This window comes from Puntigrus tetrazona, chromosome 20, assembly GCF_018831695.1.
Source record: "Puntigrus tetrazona isolate hp1 chromosome 20, ASM1883169v1, whole genome shotgun sequence".
Taxonomy (NCBI): domain Eukaryota; kingdom Metazoa; phylum Chordata; class Actinopteri; order Cypriniformes; family Cyprinidae; genus Puntigrus; species Puntigrus tetrazona.
In genome coordinates, this window is record NC_056718.1 from 18,658,039 (window position 1) to 18,670,618 (window position 12,580).

A 12,580-nucleotide genomic window follows, 5' to 3' on the forward strand; every position below is an offset into this window, starting at 1 on the left:
GTCCCTTTAACTAACTGCAAAGCCCAATGAGCTACATATAAATTTATCTGGTAAACAGTATCTTTGGGACAACCAGTCAATCTAATGCTAATGCAGAGTAAACCAAGAGCCAAAAAAAGCGTACACGGTTTCTAGTTTCAGCAAGACTTGGATGAAATTAACATAACACCTCTATCATATAACATTTGCCAAGCTTCGGAGTTGAAAACAGATAAGAAAATCTCAGTTGAAGTTCTGCTAAAGCCGTCAGGGCCTGTTAGAGAGCCAGTATTTTACGTAACGGCAGTCTAAGGCTTAAGTCAATGAGTCATGAGGCAAGTCAAGTGCATCCATTTAATATAGCCACTAATATAGTCGCTCTTAACCCTGAACTCCTTCAAAGAGACGTCAGTCATCTGAACGTCAAACAGAGCGATGTCTGGCTAAACTGGTCTGTATGACAACATGAGCAGCAATGCATTCATTCAGAGACATTACTATGAAAACCAACTATTGATTTGGATAAAATATATGTTATAATGTTTTGTCTAGAAAGGTTCGTTTTTAGCTTAAGTGCCTGAACAATTTATTCCACTACATGAACATGCTTAAACTTGACATTTAAACTTAAGCTACAGAGTGACTTAAAATATAGCACTCAACAAGAAAAGCCTGTTGCCGCTAGTCAGTGGGATTTTTTTTTTTTTTTTACACAAGTCACATCATTAGTATCTTTTTCTGCAAACAGTGGATCCAGAGGAATGCTGCTGTTGTATTTTACTGTGCTGTAATCATCGCAAGCTATGAAAGTCTTCCCTGCATCTACAAAACATCCCTTAATGGGTTTTTTTTTTGCCTTAACGAACTATATGTATGATGCAAAAATAGTAAAAAAACTTTTGAGAATTGCATTAACACAATCAGACGATGCTTTAACATAACGTCTTATTTAATAGGTATTTATTCACTACTGTAACATTGCTTAGTCCTAAAGTGACAGTTCATCCAAAATCAGAAACCTGGGTCACACTTTAAATAAGTTGGCCTTAACTACTATGTACTTGCAACAAAAAATAAGTACAATGTATTTATTGCGGTTATATTGTATTGCAAAACACTGCTTTTTTGAGGTGGGATACGGGTAAGGTTAAGGACCGGTTTGGTGGTATGGGTAGGTTTAAAGGTGGATTAAGATGTGAGTTATGGATCAACAGTTTAATTATAAATTACGTACAGATGTATACATATAGGTATTTTAAAAGAATGTTGGTAGATGCCCATTGACTTCTCTAAAAATATTCTTACAGAAAAAGTCAGTGAGCAACAACATTAATGCAAGAAAACAATGATAGATTTATTTATTTATTTTGGTTGAGGTAAAACAACACTCCATGCTAAATTTTAAATAATATAATAATAATCATTATATGTACATATTACATTAATGAGCAAAACACAGAAGGTAAGGCTGAAAAAATATTCTTAATAGGAATATTGTTTTCTTTATTGTTATAGTTTGTCTGTATAGTAACATCATTCTGCATCAGTTTTATACTTTTCAATGTCAACAAGTCAAATATAGATTTTTACCACGATGAAACGGATGGAAAGAAAATGAAATCAAGGTGACCCAGGACTCAATTAGACACTCTATAGGCAGTTAGATCTCCTACTGAATCTACCGCGAGGAAAACTGTCTCTGCATATGGTTTCATTAATCATTAAGTCGTTATGTTTAACCGCTAGATAGAAATCACTCTTAAGTAAAGACATCTAACACCCGAGTAGAATTCGGCAAACAGCAGTTAATGGACTAAGATCCTGACGGAAAAAAAAGCTTCTCTCATTTGATGAAATAAACATTAAACTTTTCATCCTGAATGCCAAGCAGTGTGACTAAAATGGCTCAACACTTGGCTAATACCATACCTACGGTGAAACATGGTGATAGCAGCATCATGCTGTGGGGATGTTTCACTTACAAAATAAGCCTTAAGATAACAGATCACGGCCCATTTTGGCAACCCGGCAGCTTCTGCCAAAATATAGAGGCAAGCAAGTGTAGCGTTCATTCTTAAAAGGCTGTACCTTTGAAAGAGCGTGCTTCTAATTAAGCGCCGAAATGAGTTTCTTAATCATATTCAAATATTAAAAAGGTTAAACACCAAAGAACACTGCTGTCCAGTCATTCAGGTTTAGTAAAACTTGAACAGACCCGTGTTTTGAGCATATATACATTTTTGTAGTATATTAGAAAAGAATAGATGCATATTTTCTTTTAAGGGTTACAAATTATATAACATCCATGGAACATGATGAATTCGGATGGTTTGTAAAGCTTATATTACTATTGTGTTGATGCATAATCTCATCTATAGTCAATTTATAAACAACATCAATAATACAAAATTCTGCAATAAAACAGCAAGCACAAACAATTTATCAACTAATGTGGCTGGGGGTGGGGTGGGGGCTTCCTCTGGCTGATTAATGTAAGCTGCTGTAAAGCTGTTTATTTGATACCAGAATCGCGCTAATTTGTTATTGTAAATTTACTAGTGAAAGTGAGGCATTTGGAAGACGCTGAGTCGGTAACAGCTGGTTGAGGAGGTGATGCAGTGAGGGGTAAGGCATTCCGCAGGAGCTCCCTACTATAAGCTACGGTCACCATGGCAACGCTGGGGGAAATTAGGTGTTAAAGGAGTATCTTGTTATGCACAAAAGAACAATGCACCAGTAATTTGGTTTTGTTTTGAAAGTTAGACAGTAGCTATGCACAATCATCAGAGTGTGAAAACATTGCATGCTTGAGTGTTTTTAAAGCATGTCATGACATATCAGTCACTATATTATACTATAAAAACACCGTAGCAAACAACGTAGCTTGTCTATATCTATCTATCTATCTATCTATATATATATTCAAAATAAATACATAAAAAAAAATAATAATAATAATATAAATAAATAATATATATATATATATATATATATATATATATATATATATATATATATATATATATATATATATATATATATATTTATATGTATACATTTAATTTAATGTTTTTTAACTTACATCTACATGCTGTCCGACCAGTTCGACTAAATATCAGTTAACTGTAAAATACCAAAGCATACGTTTTAGCAGCCTTGCTTTGATAACACCTTTCCAGCAACTGAAAAGATCCCACTCCTGTATGTGGGACTGCAGCTTCAGCGCCCTGGGTGGAATTTAGAGACAGAATGATGATTTCAAAGGAAGCTTATTCAGCTGTAACAATCCGATGAGGAATTCAGTCTCAGGTGGTGGTGGAAGTTTGCAGTCGTTCTCGGAGCAGGGGATTTTCTAACCTCTATTTATTTCCTTTACGCTTTACTGCATCTTACAAAAAATCATTACCAGTTGTGAAATGTGTTTATTGTGTATATACTGTATACATCAAACAGATAAAGAATTTTAAGAATTGGTTTAGTGACATTATAACTGTTGTATGATTTTTTTATTTACGCAGCTACTAACATTATTTTCGTATGTAGATGCCGAGGGACCATAAAAAAAACACTTTGGATAAATAATATATAGAATATATATTAAGTTAAACGTGAAAACATATTGATATTATTATTAATACATAACAAAATAGGCATTTAATTTGTATAAGTAAAAAAACAAAGGCACATCCTTCTTAGTATTGTAGAATACTCCAGGTGGCCTGAAAATAGTCGACTGGTGTGGGTGAAAATTATGACTATCTGCAGAACAGTAGCTCTATCATTAACCTGTCAAAGTCATTGTGGCTGGAGTTCTGTGAAGCATCGCCATTCAAATGCAGAAAATATCACGCTGTTATTTCACTGCGCTCCCAACTTTTGGAGGTCGTTCGTGATATGATATCAGCCATGAGGATTTTCTAGGCCCTGCAGGGAAGTTCATCAGATTTCAGCTGGTGGATGGGTCTATCACGAAACTCTTCTGGGCTGGTGCAGCGAAGTCTTTGTAGAGGAGAGTGATTAGCCCTCGTCTGGGCAAGGTAGTGTACCAGCGAGTTTATGCTACAGTCACATTTCCATGGGTTGTCGTGCAGAAACACCTCCTTTAAACCTGAATCAATCAGAGACGTAATTAACATTTTACACTTAAGAAATAAGAATAAAACATTATTTGTATTTATTTTCTACCACAACATCTTGATTTTTTCCATTTATTTTGTAGCTTTGATATAGTTAAAGTTGATCATTTTTAAATAAAATGATAAATATGTTCTATTACATTGCTTTCCATCTAACTCAAAATTACTGGAAACGTTTATTACCAAAGGCCAAAAATGAAACTAGATTTTTCAATTTCTATTTTTAGCTTTGATATATTGCTAAATATATTGCTGATATATTGATAAAATTATAGAAATGTCCAACTACAGCTCAAAATTACTATTCAAGGCCAAAAATCAAACAAAAGTAAATGTTGCTTTATATCCAGCTATATTATTATTATTATTATTATTATTATTATTATTTCAAGCTGCAGTTCAAAGTGTATATGTATATGTATATAATAAGCTGTTTATATTATAATAAGTGTTTATTTTCAGACTACTTTGACTGGTTCAGGTAGGTACCGCTGCGGAATAACCCAGTACCTGCATGATTCATCACAAGTAGCTCCGGCTAAAAATGTTCCTCCGCAAGACACACGCAGTTCTATTTTTTAATAGCTAGAGCATCAAAAGTTACGGACTGCAGTTTTAAATCAACTATATTCTTTACATTTCAATTTCAAAAATGTTTACATAAAAAATGGCAACTAAAAAAAAAATTTGTTTTTTGTGAAAAAGTATGGACCAAATCAAAGGTCATTACTTTCCAGCTTTGGCCGATACATGACCTCTAGTTTGAGCATCTCTGGTTTAGATGAATGCATAAGCTATGTTAATAACCCCTTTCTTTCCCTTATTTGGAGTCTGATCAGGGTTAGGGAAACCTAAAACTAGCCCAATAACTGATAGCCGACTAGTCATTCAGGCAACCCACATACTAGTTCTACTTCTTACCTTGCATGTTGGCTAGCATGTTTCCGTCAATGGAATGAAGCCGATTCCCACTTAAGCCAACGTGAGTGAGTTTAGGTGTGTGACGGAACACGTCAGCTGGCAGACTCTCAATTTCGTTTTTTCTCACATAGAGCTCCTGCAGGTTGGAAAGACCTTCTAGTGTGGCCGCGGTAAGTGTGGAGAGAAAATTGTTGTCTAGCACCAGCATCTCAAGACCAATCAGTGGCGCAAAGGTTCCCGCTTGGATATTCTTCAGCTTGTTGTTGTCCAAATTGAGAAAAAGCAGCTCGTCAAGTCCAACAAAGGTTTTGGGTGAGATGCTTTGGATATGGTTTAAGGATAGATCCAGGACTTTGAGGGCAATCAGAGGCTTGAATGTATTTGGTGGGAGAACAGTGAGGGCGTTCAGGGGCAGATCCAGCTCTGAGAGGTTCCTCATGCCAATGAACATGTTGGGTTTCAGACTAGCTATCTGATTCTGGCCCAGCATGAGAAAGCGTAGGTTTAGGAGATCTTTGAAGCCCTTCACTGGGAGCTTGGACATTCGGTTTCCTTGCAGATTCAGAAGCATCAGTCGCTGGGCACCAGCAAATGCTTGAGGGTGTATTGATTTGATTGAGTTTCGCTCTAAGTTTACGCTCTCAATTTTAGGAACGGAGCTCAGGATGTTGGCTGGGAGGTTCTGCAATAAATTTTCACCTTGAAAATTAAGAAACAAAAGGTAGAGGTGGGCTTAATAAGCAGTGCCAATAATGTAAATATCATGCTCATATTTAAAGGGTTCATTTTACCCCAAAATTAAATTCTGTCATTAATTACTCACCCTCATGTTGTTCCAAACTATAAAACATTGTTCACCTTCAGAACACATTTTTGTTGAAATCCGAGAGCTTGCACAGACAGCAATGCAACTGAAATGTTCCCAGGCCCAAAAACATAGCAAGGACAGTCCATGTGACACCAGTGGTTCAAACATTTTAGTTGCATTGCTGTCTATGCAAGATCAGAAAGCTTTCCGATTTCATAAAAAAATATCTGCATTCCAAAGATGAACAAATTCATGAGTAATTAATGACAGAATTTTCTTTTTGGGGTGAACTATTCCTTCAAGGCAAGCAATTTAAAAATACAATTGTTTTTTATTTAAGTAATAACTTATAGGAGACACCTGATGGAAAAATACTTCTGGAGTTATGAAGTAAGCGCCTAACAGCCACTCAAAATACCCTAGCCAGTCCCTAGTAACCTTGGTAATGCTCTAATATCCATTGTATTGTTGTGGTAACTATCATCTACATCTTCTTCAGAATATTCAAAAGATTAGCACTCTTCTAACTTGTTCATTGTAATATTACTACACAAGTTTTAACTAAAGTGAGAGGTTTGTGTCCGAGCACAGGGTCGGAAATAATAACTAATGGACTAACACAGTAACCATAGTAACTGTGAAATTACCATAATTACTGTAATTATTTTAACTACTTTAAAACATTAATATATACGGATACTAAATTTGCTTTAAGTTTGCAGTGCTTCAGTGTACTTTCAAAATTTCCATTGTTATTTTCTGTTGACGATATAAAATGTTTGTCTGTTGTTTGTCTGATGTTGCTGGTTTCCTGTCTTCATGACCTGAAATCTAAAAATGTTTTAAGCATACACTACTTTTTAAAGTATTAGAGTTGGGAAAATATTCAATGCTTTTATTCACGTCAAGACTGCATTTATTTTTTTAAACAATAATGTGAAATATTAATAATTTTAGGAAAAAATCTATTCAACATTTTAAAATGTAATTTATTTTTGTGACATTTTTTTTAATTTTCAGCAGACAATGCTACTAACTTCAGTGTCACATGATCCTTAAGAAATCATTACAATATGTTGATTTAGTGCTCAAGTAACATTTCTTGTTATTATCATAGTTAAAAAGAGTTCTTTTGAGAAAAAAAAAGATCAAAATATTTACATTTAACTGTCACTTTTAGCAATGTAACGCAGAGTTGATAATTAAAAATAATGGTAAAAAAAACGTTATGATATGCAGTGAAATATGGCTAGTTTGGTTACATGAAATTCATGTATGAAAATTTTTATTCAACATATATTTTCTTGTTCCTTTATATTTTGTCAAAGGGTTGCCAGCATCATTAAAAACCTTTCCTTCAAAAGCAAGACTGCAGTTTCTGCTCACCCATTTTAAGGATCCAAGTGTCCAGAGGGAGTTTGGGTGGGATGCTCTCAAGTCCCTTCTTCTGACAATTGACTGCAGTCTTTTCCATGCTGGATTTCTGGCTGCATTTACAAGCATCGGGGCAATTTTCAATGGCCTCCGCAACCCACAGCCACAGCACGACTAACCCTGCAACCAGCTTCATATCCCTGAAAACCAGTGATTTAATTATGCCATAATCCTACTGAGAGCATTAGGAGTATTACTGCAAAAAAACCCTCACATATCGCCTCAAAACGGACATAATGTTTGTATTAGATGCAAATTACTCATGCAGACTTACCTTGCGACCGGATGCTTAATAGGACTTGAGCGTCTAAATTCAAAGCTGCCGTTTCAAGCAAAGCTAGCAGTCGGTCTGTGCCCGGTCCGAAACGAGGCGAAATGTTTGCCCCTCTAGCGAAAAAGTGCAAGGTCTGTGAAAAACTCCCAGCACAGCAAGTTGGTGAGAAAAATGACATGCACAGATCATGACAGGTTCCCTGCCAAATGAACTCCCGCGTCCCTAGAGAGAAATGTGTGGGTATGTGTTTTTGCGTGGGTGTGTAAATTCACAGGGCACCTTATGCACGGCTTTGATTGTTTAACTTGGCACAGGTACGGTCTGGTCGATGACAGATTGATGTCACTGTTATATCAGTGAGCACAAATGATAATAGGGCGGGTGGGTGAGCTCTAGTGATCGGTGGAGGCACCACAACCGGTCTGCCCTCTGTGAGCCTGCTGAGCTGATAAGGACACGGACCTCATACATCTTCCCCCTTGGGCTTTTCTTGGCATTGTCCGCCAGGATTAACAGCAAGAGCGAGTCACAGTTTCTCAGTTTCTCGCGAGCATCATCAGTGTCACTCTCATTTTACGCTTTGAAAGAGGAGGGCTGGCTGCAGGAAACTCGCAGAGACCTCTGGAGATGTTATTATGGCTGAGTGTTTAAGTTTGACGTGTCTGTTCACCGAGATGATTTTATTGCGCGATAAAGACGAAAGCTCTTTCAAGGCCCGCCAAAAGCAACACAATATGCAAGCCATCTGGAGCAGCGTAATTATAATTTCTCCAGCTCAAAGCTGAGAAAAACCGACGCGCCGCCTCTCGCCACCCAAAAAGAGGAGCAGTCAGAGCCGATGAAAAAAAGTCTGTGTGATTCTGATTAATAGGAATGTGTTAATGCTGCATCTGTTCTTTAACCATTATTAATTTCTGTTTCAAGTAAACAAACAAAAACAGCTAGATAAATCAACGTTTGAAGTGCATTTCATGCTGTGGGTTTGTGAAACAGCTATACATGTGCACTACTTTCAACATCGTTGAACTCCCTCCTACCACCAATCAGATGGATGTGTTGTTGCAAAATGAAACGCCGTTTCGAATGCATTTCTCAACGCACTACAGGTCTGCTCTCATGCTCTGTCAGCGATGCCAAAGAGTACCAAAGCTGGATGAATTCATATAATTTCTAGTGCTGTAATAAATTGCAAATGGACTCAATCAACCGTAGCATGCTGCAGTCAAGAACACAAAAATTGAAGGCAAAACCCCATATTACTAGAGGTCACATACTGTCTCAGATTTATGTCCACCTTCAGTGCTTGGGCTCTATTAAAGAAACCCATCTTGCTCTGTATGAGAGGAAACAATGGGTAACCTTTTATACCAGTGCCTTGGGAGTTATGATAAATGCACTTGGCTTGGAGTGTGTATTGTCTCCATATGCAAATATGAAACAAAATTGAGCAAATTTCGGACTCTTTTTCACATGAAATATAACTTGACTTAAAGGAATAGTTCACGCAAAGATGAATTAATGAATATATTTTTCACCTCCAAGCCATCTGTGTATATAACTTATATAATCTTCTTTTAAAACACAGTCAGAATTTAAAATCAATTTATTCTTGCTCTTCCAAGCTTGGTTATGCTGGTGGATAGTGGCATACATCTGTTGTAAAACTAATCTGTACGCCTCCTGGGGGTTAACACATATCTTCTGAAGCAGATCGATATCCGGCAATGACTGTGTTCGAGTTTGCGAGAGAGTCTAGTTTTGGCTTCTTGGCTGACTTCTGACTTGACGTATGAAACTTGTTCTTTGGATTCAAACGGAAGACCGTCTACAAACTGAGCTACATGAGCCACAAATCATGAAGCAGATAAAATAGTACAAAACATTAATATAAAAATGTCCTGTTGCAGATAGGGGAGCAATTGTAGTATACGCTCTGATGGGTTGCATTTTAGGGATTTGTACAAACAACCTATACGGGCGTATTGGTTGGAGGTTGTTTATTATTGCTCCATCCTTGTTTGTCTAATCTCTTCTGAGCTTACATTATACAAATGCGGCTTACGTCATACGTCTTATGTTGAGACCGAGGTCAGCTAAGAAAACCGAAACTCAACTCTCTTGCAAACACACACACAGCCATTGTCGGATGTCAGTGATTTGCGTTATAAATTTTAAAAGCTGAATTTTTTTTGTTACAAAAACGCATCAGTCTACTTCAGAAGATGGGTGTTAACCCCCTGGAGATGTTTTATGACAGATATAAACAATTATTGGAGGTTGCAATAATGGCCACTATCCACCATCATTGGAAGGACCAGGATAATAAACTCACACTGTGTTCGTCTGAATGAAGAAAGTTATATACACCTATGGCTTTGAGGTGAGTATATTTATGGGATCATTTTCATTTACGGGTGAACTATTCATTCGGTCGTATTTATTGCTAGACATACAGTCACCGAAATGATGTGTCAAAAACAATTGTTTAAATTTGCTCTTACGAAATTGTCATGGGAAGGAAGAAAAATGCAGTTTAAAAGTGAGAAGCACTTCACACAGATCGAGGCTAACAGATGTTGCTTCTAATAAAGCACAATTTAGCATGACACTAAAACCAATTAGCTTTCTAATGTGCACATTCATGGGTAGTTCATTTGTTGCGCATTGGCCAAGGAATGAAATGGTTTCATGCATCAGTCACTTTGTCATTTCCCTTGATGAGGGAAGTGATACTCCGACACTAGATCCTTAACACCAGGAGCCCAAAATAAACATCCTTATGCCAGCTGACCTATCACAGACTAAGTCCTACATCAGTTGTGCATCACATTGCTGACATCTAGTGCTAGACTGTAGCTAATGCATAAGAGTGATCACTAATGTGTCTACGTAAACGCCTGTTCCTTCATTAACAGGCATCTTCAAGACTCCAGCGTGTAAAGGAATACAAATGTGACGAATTAATGTTTACTCACCCTTTCTTCCGTGGAACACAAAGGGAGGATTTCTGAAGATAACGCTTCTGCCACTCAAGCTTCAGAAACGATAAAAGAAAGAGAAACTGCTGTAACCTGCAACCGACTGCTAACAGTGTGATAAGTGATAAGTTAAGCAAGCAGTGCTAAGTCAAGAAAAGTTTATATTCAACATTCACAGTTTAGCATTGGCTTTTTAAATTGAAACATGAATGAAAATGTAAACGCTACCTTGTACGAGATTGACGTTCATAGCTCAGTTATTGTTCACAGCACACAATTATGATTTCGCAAAAGATACTGAGGCACTTCACATAGTGCCCGAAATCCAGTTTCCAAAAACTGACTAAAAACAAAACAATTTTTTTTTTTTACGTCGTTTTCAACTGGAAAATGTTAAGCCTGTTATACTTCCCGCTCAAATTAAAATTTTAATATGAGACTTATAACCACTAGTACAATTTTTTTTTAAAGAGGTCGCTGGAGCGCGACATGCAACACAAAGAGAGATACATACAAGTGATCACATTAATTAAACATTTTTGCTCAAATTTGTCAAGCTCTGTTCGTGCTGCAATCAAAAACGCAGCTGTATGCAAAACACGCAGGCTGATTAACGAACAAATGACTCTTGTGAATAGGTTCGTTTTAATGAATCATTTTCTTCACTAAAATGGTTTTGGTCTCAGACCAAAAGTTTGGTTAAACGTTTAAAAAAAGCTTACTAGATGACAATGTTGAAATATTATTTAAATTACTAGATGACAACACACTACTACCATACTACCAACTGGCCGCTTTCATTAATTCTTCAGTAAAAGGTTTCAAGTATAGCATGGTATTGAGCTGAGAAACAGCTGCTGTATTGAACAGATGGTGTGAAACTCTTGTCTGCATACTGAAACTTCAAAGCCATTATATGGTAGTTCAAATACTTACACAGCACTTTTTATGACACAACATCTCAGTTTGTGTGTTTCGAATACTATCATATAGGATAACCTGCAGAGCTGAGAAAATGTTGGGGTTAATCAGCTGCTGTATTGAACATTCTTATGGTGTAAAACTCTGTTATGTCACATTATCTAATTCTTATACTGAAACATTGAAAAAATAATGCAAATTTGATAAAAAAAAATAAATAAAAGGATCAACAATCAAAATGATTTAAAACAACTTAATATCTTCAAAATTTAACCTAAGAATGTATTCTGAACATAGGCAGACAGTTTGTCTAGAGTGGTTTAATTAATAATGCATATTTTGAAATGGCGTTTGTACAGAAATTGCTTGCCAGATAACAAAACTGAACAAAAAGTGAACACTCTAAAATTTAACCAGATAAATAACATTGTACAATGCTTCTTTTCACTGCGATAAAAGTAAACGCTCATCTTAGCTTTGAACAATTACTTCAAACTTTCATTAGGACAAATGCCATGCCCACAAGTGATATACTTGCATAAAAGATAAGTTAAGAAAAGCTTTGCATTACACTTTCACAGTTTAGCATTGACTTTTTAAATTAAAACCTTAATGAAAATGTAAAGAAGTGACGCTACCTTGTACAAGATTGATGTTCATAGCTCAAAGTTATTGTTCACAGCACACAATTATGATTTCGCAAAAGATACTGAGACACTTCACATAGTGCCTGAAATCCAGTTTCCAAAAACTGACTAAAAACAAAACTAATTTTTGTTGTTTTTAACTGGAAGAAATCTGAGGTAGCAAAGCCAAATTTTGTGAACTTTGGATAAAAGAAAATTATTTAACATAGTGCATAATGCCTAAAATACAAACCAAACCTAACATTTTTCTATTAAATATGTACAGAAATTAAGAAAATATAGTTTTGCTGTTTTTTTTCCCACAAATTGCTGGTCCTGAGAAAGAACATTACATCTTTTCTTACTATACATATTAAAAAAAACCATCATACACAATATACAAAAGCATTACACAAACTGTCATTACAAAAGCCAATGGTAAAAGCCAAGCAGATACTTTAAATGTGTATATGTGTACATAAAATGAGATTTAAAATGACGGA

The 12,580-nt window shown here is 36.1% G+C and overlaps 1 protein-coding gene across 1 annotated transcript; it reads right to left on the reverse strand.

Moving 5' to 3' along the window:
* Positions 1–3,470: 3,470 nt before the first annotated feature.
* si:dkey-1j5.4 (leucine-rich repeat transmembrane neuronal protein 2) lies at positions 3,471–11,041 on the reverse strand. Its single transcript, XM_043220151.1, has 6 exons — positions 10,759–11,041; positions 10,528–10,586; positions 7,553–7,665; positions 7,231–7,418; positions 5,037–5,735; positions 3,471–4,087 (listed from the first exon to the last, which is right to left on the reverse strand). The coding sequence occupies exons 4-6, from the start codon at positions 7,412–7,414 to the stop codon at positions 3,897–3,899; spliced, it is 1,074 nt and encodes a 357-aa protein (XP_043076086.1). The 5' UTR covers positions 7,415–7,418; positions 7,553–7,665; positions 10,528–10,586; positions 10,759–11,041; the 3' UTR covers positions 3,471–3,896.
* Between the last annotated feature and the right edge of the window lie 1,539 nt (positions 11,042–12,580).

Coding starts and splice junctions, on each gene's coding strand:
- si:dkey-1j5.4 (XM_043220151.1), bottom strand. CDS start 7,414: ATGAAGCTGGTTGCAGGGTTAGTCGTGCTGTGGCTGTGGGTTGCGGAG. Junction 5,736..7,230: donor CACTTGGATCCTTAAAATGG/GTGAGCAGAAAC, acceptor TTAATTTTCAAG/GTGAAAATTTATTGCAGAAC. Junction 4,088..5,036: donor CATGCTAGCCAACATGCAAG/GTAAGAAGTAGA, acceptor TGATTGATTCAG/GTTTAAAGGAGGTGTTTCTG.